The 18,687-nt window shown below is 44.2% G+C and overlaps 2 protein-coding genes and 2 pseudogenes across 2 annotated transcripts; 1 reads left to right on the top strand and 3 right to left on the bottom strand.

The window, feature by feature from the left end:
* The window catches only part of LOC134338864 (histone H2A type 1-like), a 597,857-nt pseudogene that overhangs the window by 50,569 nt on the left and 528,601 nt on the right, over window positions 1–18,687 (top strand).
* Window positions 1–18,687, bottom strand: part of LOC134339083 (histone H2A-like) — a 211,734-nt pseudogene that overhangs the window by 1,740 nt on the left and 191,307 nt on the right.
* Window positions 2,307–5,305, bottom strand: LOC134339099 (histone H3). Its single transcript, XM_063035406.1, has 2 exons — window positions 5,277–5,305; window positions 2,307–2,721 (listed from the first exon to the last, which is right to left on the bottom strand). The coding sequence occupies exon 2, from the start codon at window positions 2,715–2,717 to the stop codon at window positions 2,307–2,309; it is 411 nt and encodes a 136-aa protein (XP_062891476.1). The 5' UTR covers window positions 2,718–2,721; window positions 5,277–5,305.
* On the bottom strand, window positions 3,626–4,270 carry LOC134339084 (histone H1-like). Its single transcript, XM_063035393.1, has one exon. The coding sequence runs from the start codon at window positions 4,268–4,270 to the stop codon at window positions 3,626–3,628; it is 645 nt and encodes a 214-aa protein (XP_062891463.1).

Raw genomic sequence — 18,687 nt, forward strand, 5'->3', positions numbered from 1 at the left:
GTGTTGGGACCCCTCTTTTTTTTACATTATATGTCAACGATTCAGATAATGGATTTGATGGATTTTTGCCAAACTTGAAGATGATACAAAGATAGGTGAGGGAGCAAGTATCACTATAGAAGCAGGTAGTCTGCACAAGGACTGAAACAGATTAGGAGAATGGGTAAAGAAGTGCCAGATGGAATACAGGTTTGGGAATTGTATGGCTATGCACGTTGTAAAAGAAATAAAAGTGTATACTAATTCTAATTGGAGAGAAAATTCAAAAAATCCAAGGTACAGAGGAACTTAGGAGTTCTTACGCAGGATCCACTAAAGTTTAATTTGCTTGTTGAGTCGGTGGTGAGGAAGCGAAATGCAATGTGAGCATTAATTTCAAGAGGACTAGAATTTAAAAGCAAGGGTGTAATGTTGAGGTTTTATTGGCATCCATTAGTCTCATGAGACCATAGACTTGCACCTTGGAAGGTTTCCAGTGCGCAGGCCTGGGCAAGGTTATTTGGAAGACTGGCAGTTGCCTATACTGCAAGTCTCCCCTCTCCACACCACCAATTTTGTCCAAGGTTAGGGCACTAGGGCTGATACAGCTTCCAATACACTGGTGTCGTCGCACAGCAATGTATGGTTAAGTGCAAGGACACAACACGCTGCTTCAGCTGAGGCTTGAACTAGCGACCTTCAGATCACTAGACCGATGCCTTCACCACTTGGCCACGCACCAACACTGAGGCTTTATAAGGCACTGATAAGGCCTCATTTGGAGTAATGAGCATTTTGGGCCTCTTATCTGAGAAAGGATGGGCTGATATTGTGGAGCTATCAAAGGAAGTTCATGAAATCAAGTCTGGGATAGAAACGGTTGTCATATAAAGAGTTTTTGATTGCTCTGGGCAAATGTAGAAACACTTCAATAGAGTGGATGTGTAAGAGATTATTTCCTGTGGTGTGGGAGTCTGACACCAGAGGCCACAACCTCGAAACAGAGGGACATCCATTTAAAATGGAGATGAAAGGGAATTTCTTTAGCTAGAGACTGGAGAATCTGTGGCATTCATTGCATTGATGGTCAAGTGATTGGGTATATTTAAGGTAGAGCTTGATAGTTACTTGATTGGTCGGGGCCTGATGTTTATGGGGTGAAGGCAGGGGAGGGAAATGGATCAGCCATAATGAAATGGTGGAGCAGGCTCGATGATCTTTATCTGTTCCTATGACTTATAATTGCAACTTCCCCCCTTCTGAGCTCTCATCTCCTCCAAAGTGAAGTCATCTTTTTCTAAGTTCAATTCAATTTAATCTCCACTTCAATTAAGTGTTTTACAGTTCCTGCCAGATTGAGAGAACATGATCCTTAATTAAAACCTTTGCCTCTCTCTTACTTCGTGGGATACAGGTATCAGTATCACAGCACTGCCCTTCATAGATTGTTTAGCCAACCTATCGACTACTTCCGACATGAGCTGTGATCCAGAAAAGCAGACATACTGCGGCTGTAATAATGTTTGCCTAACTTCCAACAGAACACCCAGACAAGGATTGGACGACCCATCTTAAGACGACATAATACAGAGAAGGAATCAGATCAGACAACACAGTTAGGCTGTGCATACTCTATCCACTGCAATGCAAGGATTGCCAGCAATTCGATAGTATAAACTGGGTGTTCATTAGAAAAACGTTTTCTGACACCTGAAATGATGGGACATAGACTGCTGCACTGGTGTTATAAGACACTGGGCCTTTAGAATTCCATTCCATCATATTGATGAAGCACAGATGGAGAAATCACTACCTCTTAAGTTACACACCCAGCACATACTGACGGCCTCCCCCAGTCAACTCTACCCCAGTTAAAGCAAATAGAGAGGGAGGAATAATGGATAAAGTCACGTAGGAGCGTAGTTCATATCGGACAGGCGCATGTTCCCTGCCTGATCGTTTCCTTCCCACCCAAAAACAAATCTTACGAGCTTGGTGTTCCAGACAATTCGTTAATAAATTCAGAGTTTGATGATCATCCTCGTCCACTGAGATCAAACCAGTAACTCATAGCAATGTGCAATCTTCGTAAATACAATGGCAACTCACCGATTTCCCCCTGCAGAGCAGAAATAGAAGACGTAACGGCACAACACAAATGTTACCCAGCGGTACCGAACTTCTGATGCTCCGTGTCGATGAGGTATATGGGGGCGGGGCTGGCATGTTTAACAAAAGGTCAGTGAACAGAAACAGACAGCCCTTTCCACTGCTGTGTTGGTGGCTCTTAAAAGAGCCTTTTGTTGTGCGTGGTGCCGAGGTGGGATTTAGGCGCGCTCTCCGCGGATGCGGCGGGCTAACTGGATGTCTTTGGGCATGATGGTGACTCGCTTAGCGTGGATGGCGCACAGGTTAGTGTCCTCAAAGAGCCCAACTAAGTAGGCTTCACTGGCCTCTTGCAGGGCCATGACGGCTGAGCTCTGGAAGCGCAGGTCGGTCTTGAAATCCTGAGCGATTTCTCGGACCAGGCGCTGGAATGGAAGCTTACGAATGAGCAGCTCGGTGGATTTCTGGTAGCGCCGGATCTCCCTCAGAGCCACGGTACCAGGCCGATAGCGATGAGGCTTCTTCACTCCGCCCGTGGCTGGAGCGCTCTTCCGCGCCGCTTTGGTGGCCAGCTGTTTGCGGGGAGCTTTCCCACCCGTTGACTTGCGCGCGGTTTGCTTGGTTCGGGCCATTCTCCTTCAGCAGTCCAAAAGCAACTTCAAATACCGGGATCGGAATAGCGGAGCAGATGCAGGAACCAGCTTTTAAAGAGTTGATGAAGGGCCGCCCCACTCTCTGATTGGTTGCAAGGGAGATGTGTATTGCAGGCCCCAGCGTTGCGATTGGCTGCTTTCCATCACCAGTTTGAAGCTGGCCGGTGGTGGGGGTGGGGGAGATGGTGGGGAATATTACCCACGACCAAATATGGAAATTGGTGACTCAGGGTCGAAATTTAGCCAGTCTGACTGCAGTGATTGGATGGCGGTTCAATTTCAATTCTCCCGCCAATTCCAAGAGCAAACAAAAGAAAATACTGCTTCAACAGCAACCGATCTTCTTACAATTAAAAGAATCACGAATGATCAAATTTCACCTTGATGTAAATCATCGATCGTCTTCATTCAATTAGCTGAATCTGAATGTTTACGTTTTTACTGAAATTTACTTTCGCGGTGAGTGAATTCAGTGTTGCCGGAAACGGGAGGACAGAGAGAGAAGACTGAGATTGATTTTAATTCACTGCTTTTACTAGATGGTTTTGTGGGAAAACAGCCACAAGGTTTTCAAAAGGACCACAGGAACCAAAACCAAAATGAAATGCTGTTCAATACAGTACATCTTTAAAACATTCATTACAACCAAATAAATTAAATTAAATTATCAATCTCTTCATTCTCCAAATTGCTGTTCAAACCGACGGCCGCTGTCTCCTTTTATAACAGCACCTTGACCTGCCCGAGGGAGACGGAGAGGGATGCAGAGAGACAGCTTCAGAGTAATTGAGCAGAGAGCGACCTCTAATTTCCAGCTCTTTCGTGGGAGATGTGAGTGGCTCTTAGAAGAGCCGTTGGTTTCAGGCCTTTAAACTGTGTATTTTTATTTACTTTTTGGCAGTCGCCTTCTTGGCTTTCACGGATTTTGCCTTCGGTTTGGGTTTCGCCGACTTCTTGGGCGCCGGCGCCTTCGCCTTCGCCTTCGGGGCCGCGATCTTCTTGGGGCTCTTGATCTTCTGCGCAGCCTTCTTGGCCGCTGGTTTCTTAGCTGCCGCTTTTTTAGCCGTCGGTTTCTTAACACTTTGTTTCTTGGCTGGAGATTTCTTAGCTGCTTTCTTGGCCGCAGTTTTCTTGATCGCTGGCTTCTTGGTCTGAGATGTCTTCGCCGCTGGTTTCTTCACTTTTTTCACGGTTTTCGCGCTACTGTCCTTTTTAGCGGCCTTCAAGGAGCCGGAGGCACCTGCGCCCTTGGTATGAATCAGGGAGCCGCTTTCCAATTTCCTTTTAATGACAATCTTGATCTGACTTTTGAGCTTTTCCACATCGACGCCGTTGGCGGCCAACCCCTTCTTTATCGCGACTATGGACACCCCTCGGGGACTGCGGCAATCCGCCACAATCTTGTCGATCTGTTCGCCCAGTTTGGGACCGGCTGGCTTGGTCCGGGCGGCCGCCTTCTTCTTTTTGGGAGCCTTGGTTGCAGCGGCAGGCGCCGCTGGAGGAGCGACTTCAGCGGCTGCGGTCTCGGTCATGTCAGCGACTCTGTACAAACTTTCTCAAAACTCAGAACTGAGTGAGAAACGAAGAGAGAGGCGGCGGTACAGAGCAATTTAAAGGCAGCGAGCGGACGGGGCGGAGACACCCTCTCGTCAGCTCCTGGTCACTCTGTCTCTCTGTGTTTCTTTCTCCTCAAAAACACCCCCATTCCAATTAAAATAAGGCTCCTCCACTCCCAGATCGCTCTCTGTCTGTGTCCGAGGCCGGATTCTTTGCTGTAAAACAAGTTTGGTCCGAATTAAAGGCAACAGTTTTCATATAAATCCGTTTAACTGCTGCACCGACTTCGTTCTCTCCCGCGATCACCGGAATACTCACCGTTTTCCGACTGAAATATCGAAACCAACTAAAAATACGGGCAATTCCCACTTTAGGACTGAGCTGGGGAGCTGGGCCATCTCGTGACAGGGAAATCTTTTTATTTTCCACAGGAGGGACGGCGAAATGCGGCGACGTGATCGGACTCACAAACACAGCCGCATCGCATTCAAAGTGTCACTGGTTTATCTGTTCTGTATCTTTCAATATTTAATTCACACACTTTGTTTATTTATGTGTAAAAAATCTATCGAGTTTATCCTTTACACGCTAATTCGGAGAAACGTTGTCTCGTTTGACGGTATACATGTATATTGCTAAACGACAATAAACTTGATTTGTTTGACAGTGATACCAGTCTGAGCTGTCAGGTCCCTCTCTGACACACCGTTCATATCTGCACTAACTGTGGGCCCGGTGTACAGTTCCCAGCACAAGTTTTCCTCTCCGCTTCCGTGTTACCGCGTGTTGCTTGTAGATTCCCAGCTCAGTAACATCACCGCTTCTTTCTCTTATCTCTGGAGCCATACTTTTCTCTTTAGTAAACATTGATTACAAAACTCACCCACCTCCTGGGGCTCAAGACCTCGGAAGCCCTGCTAATCTCTAAGGGGACCGAATCTCTCCCTAACTACCCTTTTACTCTGAAGACAACGGGAGAACCTCTTCGGGGATTCCTGAACTTTACCTGCCGGATCCATCTCATACTCCCTCTCTTTGCCCTCCTGGTTTCCTTCCGCAGAGCATACTCAATCTTTTCGTAGCCAGAAAGGGATTGGTTTGATGTCAACCTCCTGAATGAAATGTATAATTCCTTTTTTTCTTTTAAAACTGAACCTCATTATCTCACATTTGCCAAGGTTTCCCAAACGTGCCAGATTGTCCTTCACCCCAACGGGAACATTCTGTTCCCAGATACTTGCTGTCCCACTTAGAAACAAGTCCCACTTGCCATTCATTCATTTTCTTTCTTACAGGCTCTCCAAATCAACCTTGGCTCGTAACTAATTCTCCCAACATTACCCTGCCCCAGTATACAGCACTAACCTGTGCAGCTGACCAACTGTATCCTTCCCATCACTCTCTTCAGCTAACAGAAATGACGAAGGTATCAAAAATTACAAGGGAACCTTGGTTAACCGTGCAAATCAGCTGAGGAATGACTGTCTTACTGAACATCCACACTCAGAAAAGACTTCAGAAAGAAGGCCAGTTCTCAAAAGTATTGGTTCCTCTTGTGACTGTACAGTGTCTGCGCTCTGTTCAGTCAGGACACTACGTTTGGGTTTATTGAGATACAGCATGGAAAAGGTCTCTACAACCCCTTCAGCCATGCTGGCCAGCAATCCACCAGTTAAATCCCAGGCAATTTATAATAACCGATTAACCTCCCAACCAGTAGGTCTTTGGACTGTGGGAGGAAACCGGAGCACCAGAGAATGTATAAACTCCTCACTGGCAACAGCAGGAATTGAATGTTGGTCACCTGCAATTTTAAACCTTTCCTTCCTGAAACTTCCACAAAACTGGCATCACAGATGGACAGGATGGGGAAGAAAGTTTTTGGTACACTGGCCTCCATCAGCAAAGATGATTAGCACAGGAGCTGGAAAGTGATGTTCCTTTTGTGGAAGACATTGATGAATCCACACCCAGAATATTCTGTGCAGCTTTAGGCACCCTCATTGGAGCCACAGTGTAATTAATTTTAAAACAGTGCAAAAAAGGTTTAGAAGAGTAACGGTGGAAATTGAAGGTCTGAGTTACGTGATGGTGTTGGCTGTGTTGTCTGTGAACTTCAAACAAAGACATTAAGACCTGTCAGATATAAGTAGCCATGAATATGCTCACTAAAGGGAGATAATACTGTCATGACCCAATCTTCAAAGATTGGTTTATTCTCCATGGTGTTTCGCTGCCAATACACCCACTATTCGAATGGTGGGCCCCCCTCCCTACAAAGGAGAAGTTACTTCCAGCTAACAAAGTAGTTTAAAGTAATAAACACAAGAAATTCTGCAGATGCTGGAAATCCAAAACAACATACACAAAATGCTGGAGGAACTAAACAAATCAGGCAGTGTCAATGGAAAAGAACAAACAATCGATGTTTCAGGCAGAGACTTTCTTCAGAACTGGAAAGGAAGCGGGAAGATGTCAGAATAAAAAGGTGGGGGAATAAGAACGTGATGTGAAGTCAGGTGGGTAGGAAAGGTCAGGGACTGGAGATGAAGCAATTTGATAGCATAGGAGAGGGGACCACAGGAAAAAAGGAAGGAGGGGGCTCCAGGGAGAGGTGATTGGTAGGTGAGAAGAGGCAAGATGACAGAGTGGAGAACAGAAGGGGAGATGAAGGGAATTTTTTTTTACCAGAAGGGGAAATTGATATTCATGTCATCATTTTCAAGGCTACTCAGGTGGAATATAAGGTGTTGCTCCTCCACCCTGAGGGTGGCCTCGTTGTGGCACAAGAGGAGGCCAGTGACCCAACATGTCAGAATGGGAATGGAAATAAAAATGAAAATTTGGGCCATCACTTTGTTCCACTTTTGGTGGATGGAGCAGAGATGCTCAACATAGCAGTACCCCGATTTATGACAGGTGTCACCAATGTAGAGGAGGCTACATCCAGAACATCGGATACAATAGACAAACCCAGTAGATTCACAGGTGCAGTATTTCCTCACCTGGAAGGATTCTTTGGGGTTCTGAATGGAGGTGAGCGAGGAGGCAGGTGGACAGGTGTAGCACTTTGGCCACTTGATACATGCCAGAGGGGAGATTAGTTGGGGTGGATGAATGGACAAGGAAATTACCGGGAGGTGGGGGAAGGGTTGGGGATGCGGTAGGAAGGTAAAGTTATGTTTGGTGGTAGGATCCCTTTGGAGGTGTAGTTTAAAGTAGTTTAGAACAGATTTTTAAAAAATTTAATCACTTAAATCCAAACAACACTATCAAAACACATTAAAATTTCAGACAATTTCTACCTTAAACATTTCCAAATTCTTGCAGAGCATCTCTATCTTATCTTGAATCTTGAAACATTATACGCTAAAACATTTCCCAGCCTCAGGTTTCCCATTCTCATTCTCAGTAACCTTCCCATGCTGGCAAACTCCCACATCTCCTCCCCTCTATCTCTCTGGTCCCTTTCATATCCTGACATTACTGTTTTTAGATTGGTGGCCTGTGCTCAGTGCTGTGTGGCAGGGATCTGTGCTGGGTCTCCTATTGGTTGTCATATCTGGTATATTGATGATCTGGATGAGATTATAGGTGTGTGATTAATAAGTTTCCAGATGACACCAACATTGATGGTATGGTGGACAATGATGAAGGTTGTCTAAACTACAAGAGGGTGGACATCAGTTGTGTAAATAGAACAAGGAAATGACAGCTGGAATTTAATTCAGGCAAATCCAAAGTGTAGACTTTTGGTCAGTTAAACCAGGGCGGAAGATAACACAGCGAGAGGCAGTGCCCTGGAAGGTGCTGCCTAACAGAGACACCTGTGGGTAGAGTTCCTAAAAGTTAAGTTGTAGGTGGACAAGGTGGCAAGGAAAGAAAATGGCACCCTTGCCATCATTGGTTAGGACAATAAGTACAAGAGTCGGGATGTTGTGTTACAATCGTACAAGATGTTGGTGAAATTGCTCTTGGGGTATTGTGCGCAATTCTGGTCACCGAGCTACAGGAACAATGTGATTCAGCTGCAGTTAGTGCCGAGAACATTCATAGGGATGTTACTGGAGGGCTGGAGTTACAAGAGGAGACTGGGATAGGGTGGGACTGTTTATTCTGGAGCGCAGGAACATAGGCTGAATTTAAAGAGGTATATTAAAACAAGAGAGGGGCTAAATCCCTCTGTAGCCTCACACTGTGTAACCTCCTTCCATTCCCATGACCATCTGAAATGTCTGCTCTCCCACATCGGTAGGCCATTTGCATCGTTACTTCCCCCAGTCAGATTGGGGACCTGTGACCAATGGTGGGCTGCAGGGATCTGTGCTCTGTTGTGTGTCACATGCATTCATGGTTTGTGTAAGAATGTAAACAGCATGAGTAATAAATTTTAAAATGACACCATCAGACACGGGAGCAGAATTAGGCCATTCAGCCCATCAATTCTGTTCTGTCATTCCATCATGGCTGTTTTATTATCCTTGAAGCCCTGACAAATCAAGAACCTATCAACCTCCACTTTAAATATCCTCAATGAATTGGACTCCACGGCAGTCTGTGGCAATGAATTCCACAGATTCACCAACCTCTGGCTGAAGAAGTTCCTCCTCACCTGTTCTTGATAGTGTCCTTGTATTCTGAACCCATCCCCTCTGGTCCAAGATTCACTCACTACATCCTTTCCACATCCACTCCATCTAGGCCTTTCAATGAGATCCCTCCTCATTCTTCTAAACTCCAAGTACAGGCCCAGAACCATCAAGTGCTCCTCAACTCTTTCATTCCTGGAATCATTGCTGTGAACTTTTTCTGGACCATCTCCAATGCCACCACATGTTGTTCTTAATACTCAAAGTGCAATCCAAGCAATACCTTATAAAGCCTCAGCATCAGATCCTTACTCTTATATCCTGGTCCTCTTGAAATAAATGCTTAACATTGCTTTTATGTTCCTTAGCAACAACTCAATCTACAAATTAACCTTTAGGGAACACTGAACAAGCACAAGGACACCCAAATCCCTTTGCACCTCTGATTTTTGAATTTTCTCCCCATTTTGAAGATTGTCTACACCTTTGTTCCTTCTACTGAAGTGCATGACCATACACTTCCAATCACAATATTCCATTTGGCACTTCTTTGCCTAATCTCACAATGGTTCTAAGTCCTTTGCACACTCCTTGCTTCTATACCGGTCCATCCACCCATCTTTGTATCACCTGCAATCTTGACCACAAAGACGTCAACTCCAATAACCAAATCATTGACATATAATGTGAAAAGAAGTCGTCCCAATGCCAGCCCCTGTGGAATACCACTAATCACCACCAGCCAATCAGAAAATTCCAATTTTGGTGGTCTAATGGACAGTCAGATTACAGTGAGACAGACTGATTAGGAGTGTGGGATAGGAAATGGACCATGGGATTTAACGGAGCCAAGTGCAAAGTGAGGAATTTTGATAATTTATTTCAAAGCAGGGCTTACATAGTAAATGACAGGTCTCTGACAGGTGTAAAACAGAGACAAAGTGTTGACATAGGTAGACAAGGTGGTGAAGGAGGCATTTGGTACATTTGCCTTCATCAGAGTAGTGAGTACATTACCTTGAATGTCATGTCACAGCATAGCAGTTAGCACAAGGCTGTTACAGCTCTAGGCATTCTGGAGTTCTATTTCAGTGCCATCTGTAAGGAGGGTACCTTCTCGCTATGAACACATGGGTTTCCTTGGAGTGCTCCAGTTTCTCCCACACTGAAGACATATCAGTTAGGAGGTTAGTTGGTCATTGTAAATTGTCCTGTGATTAGGCTAGAGTTAGACAGGTGGGTCTCTGGGTCCAGAGGGGCTTGCATTGTGAGAGGATGGTGGGTAAGTGGAATATTCTGCCAGAAGGTACTGTAGAGGTGGGTATATTTATTATATTTAAAAGTCATTTTGCCAGGTACATTGATAAGAAAGTTTGAGAGCGATATGGGCCAAATTGAGGTTGGGTTTAGCTTAGGTCAGCGATTTGATTGGCACTGAGTTGGGCCAGAGGGCCTATGTCCATGCTGCACAAATCAATGACTATATTTTGGGAAGTTAAGCTAAGGAAGGATGTACACAGTGAATGGCAGGGACTTGTGAAATGTTGCTGAACGGAGAGCTTGTGGGTTCCTACCTTCACCACTGCCACTAGCCCCTTATTCCAGATGATAATCATTGTGAGAGAAATTTACCCCTCAGGACCCCTTGAACCTCCATCCTGTCACCTTAAACATATGTTCTCTAACTTTCAACACCTGTAGCATAGGTAACATAGTCTTTCTATTTATCCAATCTATTCCTCATATCATTCTCCGTACCCCTCATGTCACCTCTCATCCCTTTCACTACAGCAAAGTCAAACCCAGCTTCATCACATCACATCACGTGTAGTGTGGTGACAAGAACTGTGCACAATATTCTAAACGCAGCCTAACCAACTCGTTGTACATCTGAAACATGACACCACAACACTTATACTAAATTCTTTGGCTGATGAAAGCAGGCAGACCACACACCTGCTTCACAACCCTGTCAGCCTGTGATGCCACTTTCAGGGACTGTGTAACAACACCTGAGGCATCTGCAAAGGTACTTCAATGAACAAGGCACAGAGGAATATGGAATTAATGCAGGCAAGTGTGTTTAGTATAGGTGGGCATGACAGTCAACACAGATGTGATGGGCCAAAGGGCCTGTTTCTGTGCTGTACAAATCTATGACTTCATAATACTCCACCATTGCATGCAGTGACTCTGGCTGCCTTGGACCTCAGCTCTGAGCTTGTCTCACTGACCCCCATGTCCTCCGAGATGATACAGGGAGCCTTACACTGTAATTCATTGTCAGTTCTCTCTCTTAATACTATCCATTTCCATCTGAACCTTTCCTATCGATGTACCGATCTAAATGCTTTTTGAATACTGTAATTGTACCCACTTCTACCACTTCCTCTTGCAGCTTGTTTCATCTACCCACTACCTGCCTGTCTGTCTAGGTACCATATCCGATGCGGACTTTGGTGACCATGGTTCTCCATGTAGATCTATCCTTCGTTTTTTGGATGACTTCCATTTCCTCACTGTGTAGCCACCTGGCTATGCTTTTGATGTACATAAGCCGAGGTCTTCCTCCAGGTTTACACCCCTCAATCTTCCCAGAGAGTATGAGTTTTTCTAGTTAATCTTTCTGCATGATGTGTCCTAAGAATCTGAGTTGTCTGTCTCTTATTGTTGGTATGAGTGAGTGAGTTAGTGAGTGTTCATGGGGAGAAGGTACCACCACCATTTGTGTAAAAAGTCATCCCTCATGTCCCCTCTCTACTTAAATCTCTGCCCTTGGGTTTTAGACTCCCCATATGTGGAAAAAAGACTGTGGTCATTCACCTTATCAATACCCCACATGATTTTATACACCTACAGACTCACTTTGAAGGTCTCTACAAATTATTGGAAAGGGTACAGAAGAGATTTACCAGCATGCTGCCTGGTTTAGGGCGTATGCCTTATGATCAGAGATTAAGGGAGCTAGGGTTTTACTCTCTGGAAAGGAGGAGGATGACAGGAGACATTATAGAGGTATACAAGATATTAAGAGGAATAGGTAGAGTGGACAGCCAGCACCTCTTCCCCAGGGCACCACTGCTCAATACAAGAGGACATGGTTTTAAGGTAAGGGGTGGGAAGTTCAAGGGGGATATTAGAGGAAGGTTTTTACTCAGAGAGTGGTTGGTGCGTGGGATGCACTGCCTGAGTCAATGGTGGAGGCAGATACACTTGTGATATTTAAGAGACTACTAGACAGGTATATGCAGGAATTTAAGGTGGGGGGTTATATGGGAGGCAGGGTTTAAGAGTCAGCACAACATTGTGGGCCGAAGGGCCTGTACTGTGCTGCACTATTCTATGTTACCAGATTGATTGATTGATTTGCACAGATTCTTTTACACATTGGTTCTTTGTCAATCTTTGTTTGTGTGTAGTTCTTCACTGACTCTATTGTATTTTTTTGTTCTGTTGTGAATGCCTTCATGAAAATCTCAGAGTAGTATATGGTGATATTCATACTTTGATAATAAATTTACTTTGAACTTTTCAACTTCAAAGACTGGTAGATTGTGGATGGAGTAAAGGACTATCAATGAACACAGAGGGATATGTATTGGGCAGGGTCAGTTCAGTGGAGTTTTACATGGATATGTGAATATAAAGGGACTGTAGTGTTGTACAGTAGATGAGAAACAGGAGGGCATGTAGTATAAAAAACTGGCATTAGAGTTAGCAAAATACCAGGGGCCAAATGGCCTGTACTGTTTTATATTCCTAGAGCTCAAAAAGGGACAAGAAATGTCATGAGCAAGGTTGACGATAATGCAGTGGTATTTTACACATATGTTTAAAACAGGATGATTTCTGAGGCGAACATGGGATCTCTCAAGGATGAATGGGGGACTTTCTGTCTGAAGCAAGAAGTTGTGGGTGAGATTATGAATGAGTACTTTGCATCTTTGTAACAGCAGATAGAACTGAATACAGACAAGTGTGAAGTGTTGCACTTTGGGAGAACAAACCTGTGTAGGACTTACACAGTGAACAGTATAGCACTGAGGAGTGTGGTGGAACAGAGCCATCTGGAAATACAGATGCATAATTCCTTTACCACAGGTAAAGAAAGTTGTAAAGATAGCTTTTGGTAGATTGGTCTTTATAAATTAAAATATTGAGTGCAGGAGTTGGGATGTTATGTTGAAGTTTGTAAGACATTGGTGAGGCTAAATTAGCCGTTCGAATCGCCTATCTACAGGAAAGACATCAATAAGATTGAAAGACCTCAGAGAAAATTTGCAAGGATTTTGCCTAGATGTTAGGACCTGAGTTATAAGAAAAGGCTGAACAGGTTAGGACTTTATTGCCTGGAGTGTAAGAGAATGAGGGGAGATTTGACTGAATATACAAAATTATGAGGGGTATCGATAGGGTGAGTGACTGCCAGCATTGTATTGTGTTATGACAAATATGTTTTAACTTACAGCTATTGCAGGAACATGGTGACAGGCTGTCTGGGTCTGAGAGCTCAGTATTCCAGCATATTCAATGTTCTACAACTCTGTCATGGACAGTCCCAAGCCCAGTTGCAAAAGGAGGAGGGTTGGCCACGGGGCTAGTAAGCCCATCCTGTAAAAAGCACAGAGCTACAGAAGCTCCAAGGCCTCATCCCTGGCAGAGGATGGATCCACCAAGAAGATGGACTACCCATGGGGACAGTTTGAAAGATTGGGCCTAGACAGAGGATTCTGCAGAGCTATTGACAATGGCCTCTGCCTCAGTAGGGGTGATGGCCTTAACTAACAAACAATGTTCCACACCGATTGGGACGAGGGAAAGGAGGAGGGTGGCCTTGTTCATCATGAGGTGGTGAGGGGTGAAATGCAGGTGAGGACAATGAAAAACAGGGGAAAGACAACATGAGTGGGAAGCCTCTACACCCTCAGGGGTTGCCTCTTCACGGGAGAAAGCATAAAAGTGGAAAGTATCAAAGGGAGCTAAGAAGGGAACTGTGATTATCATAGGTGAATTTAATCTTTGTATTTGATAAAACTGATCAAACTGGCAAGGTAGAGTGGAAGAGGAATTTGTGGACTGGTCAGGGATTCTTTCTTACCAGCAGTCTGTTACAGAATCTACCCAGGAAGAGACCATCTTAGATGTAACCTGTGTAATGAGATTAATAAGAGATTTTCTGTGAAGGATCTGCGAGGGAGAGTTCTCCCCCAACGTGACGCAGTTTAGACCGCAAGGTATTGGAACAGAATTAGGCCATTTGGCCCATCGAATCTGCTCCACTAGTTCAGCATGGCTGGACTAACTTCCTTCTCAACCCCAGTCTCCTGCCTTCTCCCTGTATCCTTTCATGACCTGAACAATCAAGAATCTATCCACCTCTGTTTTAAATATACATTAAGACTTGGCACTCACAGTTACCTGTAGCAAAGCATTCCACAGATTTACCACTCTCTGGCTAAAGAAATTTCTCCTCATCTGTTCTAAAAGGATACCCCTCTATTCTGAGATTGTGTCCTCTGATCTTAGACTCTCCCACCATAGGAAACATCCTCTTCACATCCATTCTGTCAAGGCCTTTCTCTATTTGATAGATTTCAATGAGGTCACCCCTCATTCTTCTGAATTCTAGTGAATACAGGACCAGAATCATCAAAACTCTTCATATAACAAGCCATTCAATCCTGGAATCAACACACGTCCAGAACCAATATTCTCAACCTAAATAAAGGCAGTAACGCGGTTGTAACGTTGGAGTGGACGGGGTAAACAGGCTCATGGACAGATCAGTAGATGAACATTGACAGGTGTTTAAACAGCTGATTCATAACTTTCAGCAAATATTGACTCCAATTCGACAGAGGGATCCAGGAGAAAGATGAACTATCTGCGGTCAACAAACGAGGTGAAGGGAAATATTAAATCAAAGACCAGAACACAGAGGGCAACAAGGGCGAGAGGTAGACCAGAGGACTGAGAATACGCCAGGAAGCAGTGCTGAAGAGACTCAAAAGCTAAAACCAGTAGGGAAATTGCGATAAGTTAAACTCAATACCGTGAACAGTGTTCACATTGGGGAAATAGCAAAGCTCCCAAATATAATACTTGGTTGGCATTACAATACTGTACTGCAATAATTTACAAGAGTCACCATCATAAGAGAAAAACTAATAGGACTAAAAGCAAAACGTCACCAGGTCCCAACGACCTGCACAAGGTTTTACAGGAAGTACGTGGAGAGAAAGTGGATATATAAGTTGAATTTTGTCAAAACTCACTGTGTTCCAGGAAGGCCCCGGTGTCTCAAATGCGCCTCCATTGTTCGAGAAAAATTCAGCCCCTCTCTGGACCGTTGCCAGGGAAACGACGTCAGTGAAGGGTGGACCCTCTGTGACGTCAGCGCGTCCTGGGGAGGAAAATCCGCAGGGTGTCACATGACTGTGAGGCAGCAGCCTGGGAGGAGGGAAAGAGGCAGCTGTCAATCAGAGGAGCCGCTGGGAACCGTGTGAACTTTGTAAATAGATCACTGAACACTTCATGAAAACAAAGAGCATCACTGAAGAACATTTGTCAAAGTCAAAGTAAATTTACTATCAAACCACGTATATGTCACCATATAATACCTTGAGATTCTTTAACAAGAGGAATTCTGCAGGTGCTGGAAATCCAAGCAACACATATCAAAGTTTTTGGTGAATGCAGCAGGTCAGGCAGCATCTCTAGGAAGAGGTACAGCTCTGACTGTACCTCTTCCTAGAGATGCTGCCTTGAGGTTCTTTCCTTGCAGGCATTTACAGGAAATAAATGCAATAGAATTTATGAAAATGATAAATGGCACAGATTGACAAAAAACTTGAAAGTGAGTCTGCATATTGTGAAATCATTTTAGTGAAGGTTATCCATGCTGTCTCAAGAGTATGACTGGTGTAGCGTAATAACTCTGGTGGTGTGGGACAAAAGGCTCCTGCACCTCCTTCCCAATGGCAGCAGCCAGAAGAGAACATGGCATGGATGAGGGATGTCCTTGACGATGGATGCTGCTTTCTTATGGCAGAAACCCTTGTAACTGTGCTCAATGATGGGGACAGCTTTGCCTGCGATGAACCGGGTTGTATCCACCACTTTTTCTAACATTACCGTTGCTGGGCATTGGTGTTTCCATTCCAGGCTGTCATGCTCTGCCAGGTTACTCTCCACTGTGCATGCCAAAGTATGTCAAAGTTTTAAATGACATATCGATGATACACAAGCTTCTAAGTAAAGCCGCAGTCATGCTTCCTTTGTAATGGCACTTACATGCTCATCACAGGACAGATTCTCTGAAACGATAATGTCAAGGAATTTAAAGTTTGCATTCACCATCTCTGTAACACTCATGAAGTTAGCATTCATTTTGAGATGACTAGAATATAAAAAGCAAGGAAGTCCTGCTGAGACTTTGTAAGGCATTGCTGAGAACACCCTTGAGATATTGTGAGCAGGTGTGGGCACCTTATTAATAAAAGGATGTTGGGGAGGGCCCAGAGAATTTCACGAGTATGATCCCCGGAAAGAAAGGGTAAGATATCAGCAGCATTTGATGAATCTGAGCTGTATTCACAAGATTAGAAGAATGAGGAGGGAGGGAACACATTCTTTGCCTGTTGAATATTCAAAAGCATGGATAGCATAGCTGGGGGAGCAGGTTTCCTAGAGCTGGGTAGTCTAGGACCAGAGTACACTGCCTCAGAATAGAAGAACATCCATTTAGAATGGAAATGAGGAAAAATTTCTGTCACCAGAAGGTGCAGAATCTGTGGAATTCATTGACAAAGTTGGAGGAGGCCACAGAGGGATCACTGGATACAGTCATTCCCCAGTGGGCATGCAGTGTTTCCTGTCCTGCAGGGACTTTTCAGATACTGAATGCAGGTAAGGGAGGAGGTGAAGGGGCAGGTGTGGCATATGTTGTGTTTGCAGGGATAAGTACCCGGAGGGAGATCACTGGGAAGGGTTAAATGAACAAGGCAGTCATGGAGAGCACAATCTCAGCAGCAAGCAGAGTGTGGGGTGGAGGGAAAGATGTGTTTAGCTGTGGGATATCTTTGAAGATGGCAGAACTGATGGAGAATGAAGAGCTGGATATGAATGGGGTGGTAAGTAAGGACAAGGGGAACTCTATCCCTGTTATGGCAGCAGGAAGATGAGTGAGGCCGGATGTCTGAGAAATGGATGAGATGTGGCAGATGAATGCATCAATGAGAGAGGAAGGCAAACTCCATTCTTTGAAACAGGAGACCATCTCTAATGTTTTGGGAAGGATGGCTTCATCCTGGGAATGGATACAATGGAGACGAAGGAACTGAGAAAAGGGAATGGCATTTTGACAAGTGATAGGGTGTAAAGGAATTTAATCAACATAGCTCTGAGATCCAGAAGTTTTATGAAAGATATCAGTAGACAGTCAGTCTTCTGAGTGGTTACAGAGAGATCAAGAAAGCAGAGAGAGGTGTCAGAGATGGACCAAAGGAATATAAGGGGAGGGTGGAAGTTGGAGGCAAAGCTGATGAAGTTGACAAGCTCAGCACGGGTTCAAAACGCAGCACCGATGCAATCATCAAAAAAGCACAGAAAAATTTGGGGACCGTTACCAATGAAGGCTTTGAACATGAAATGAACCATGTAGCCCACTTTCTTCACCAGTATCTCATCTCAGTGATGTGTGTTAGTGCACATCTTCAGACTTCTCCCACATTCCAAGCTGATACCATCTTGTCTTACAAACTTTCATTTTTTTTTTCTGTTACACAGTTTAGCAGATACTGTACCAAGCAGGAATCAAATGTAACTCTTTCCTTACACACTATCCCTTGATCCCTCATTGGTACCTTATGCAAGAACAACACACTAGACTAAATGCAAGTTGCAATATAACTACAGGAATTGTAATATTATAATTTAAGCAGCAGGATTATCGCAACGTGAATTGCATATAGGTAACAAATCACTGAACACAGGAGAGGCCTGACACTGCAGCTGCCCAATCTCTTGTTTAAGGCACTGTGCTACAAAGCTAACTAATTTATGACTTTGACAAGATTGAAAAGGATCCAAGATGCAACACGAACTGATCCATGTAGACAACAAAAAGCTAGACATTATCTATCTTTTCTAAAATTCAAAAACCTTTAAATTCTCAACAACTCAAGTTCTCAGTATTATTTATTGTTTATATAATTTGCACAATATGTCTATTTTTGCACATTGGTTGTTTGTCAATCTGTGCCGTTTATAGATTTCATAAAATAAAGTATAGATTTCATAAAATAAAATTGCATATAAATAAAGTATGACTATGACTAAATTCTGTTGCATTTATTTTCCTGTAAGTGCCCACAAGAAAATTAAAGGTAGAATATGGTTTGATAATAAATTTACTTCGGCCATGACAAATGCTCTTCAGTGACGCTCTTTGTTTTCATGAAGGGTTCGGTGATTTATTTATAATGTTGACAACGTTCCCAGCGGTTCCTCTGATTGACAGCTGCCTCTTTCCCTCTGGCCGGGCTGTTACCTTACCGTCACGTGACACCCTGCGATTTGCCGACCCTTGGCGCGTTGACGTCACAGAGTGGGCTCTTCACTGACGTCGTTTCCCCGGCAACGGGCCGGTCAGATCCGGGCGGCAAGTACAAAACCAGTGGGCAGGCAGATGGGGATTTAAGCTTTCAATAGCTAAAACTCAAATTATGTTTCACAAGAAGGATTAATAGACCTGCACTTGAATGGAAATTATATGGTCAGATACTTGAAGATCTGTTGGTGGT

Source organism: Mobula hypostoma, chromosome 28 (genome assembly GCF_963921235.1).
Source record: "Mobula hypostoma chromosome 28, sMobHyp1.1, whole genome shotgun sequence".
In the NCBI taxonomy this organism is placed as follows: domain Eukaryota; kingdom Metazoa; phylum Chordata; class Chondrichthyes; order Myliobatiformes; family Myliobatidae; genus Mobula; species Mobula hypostoma.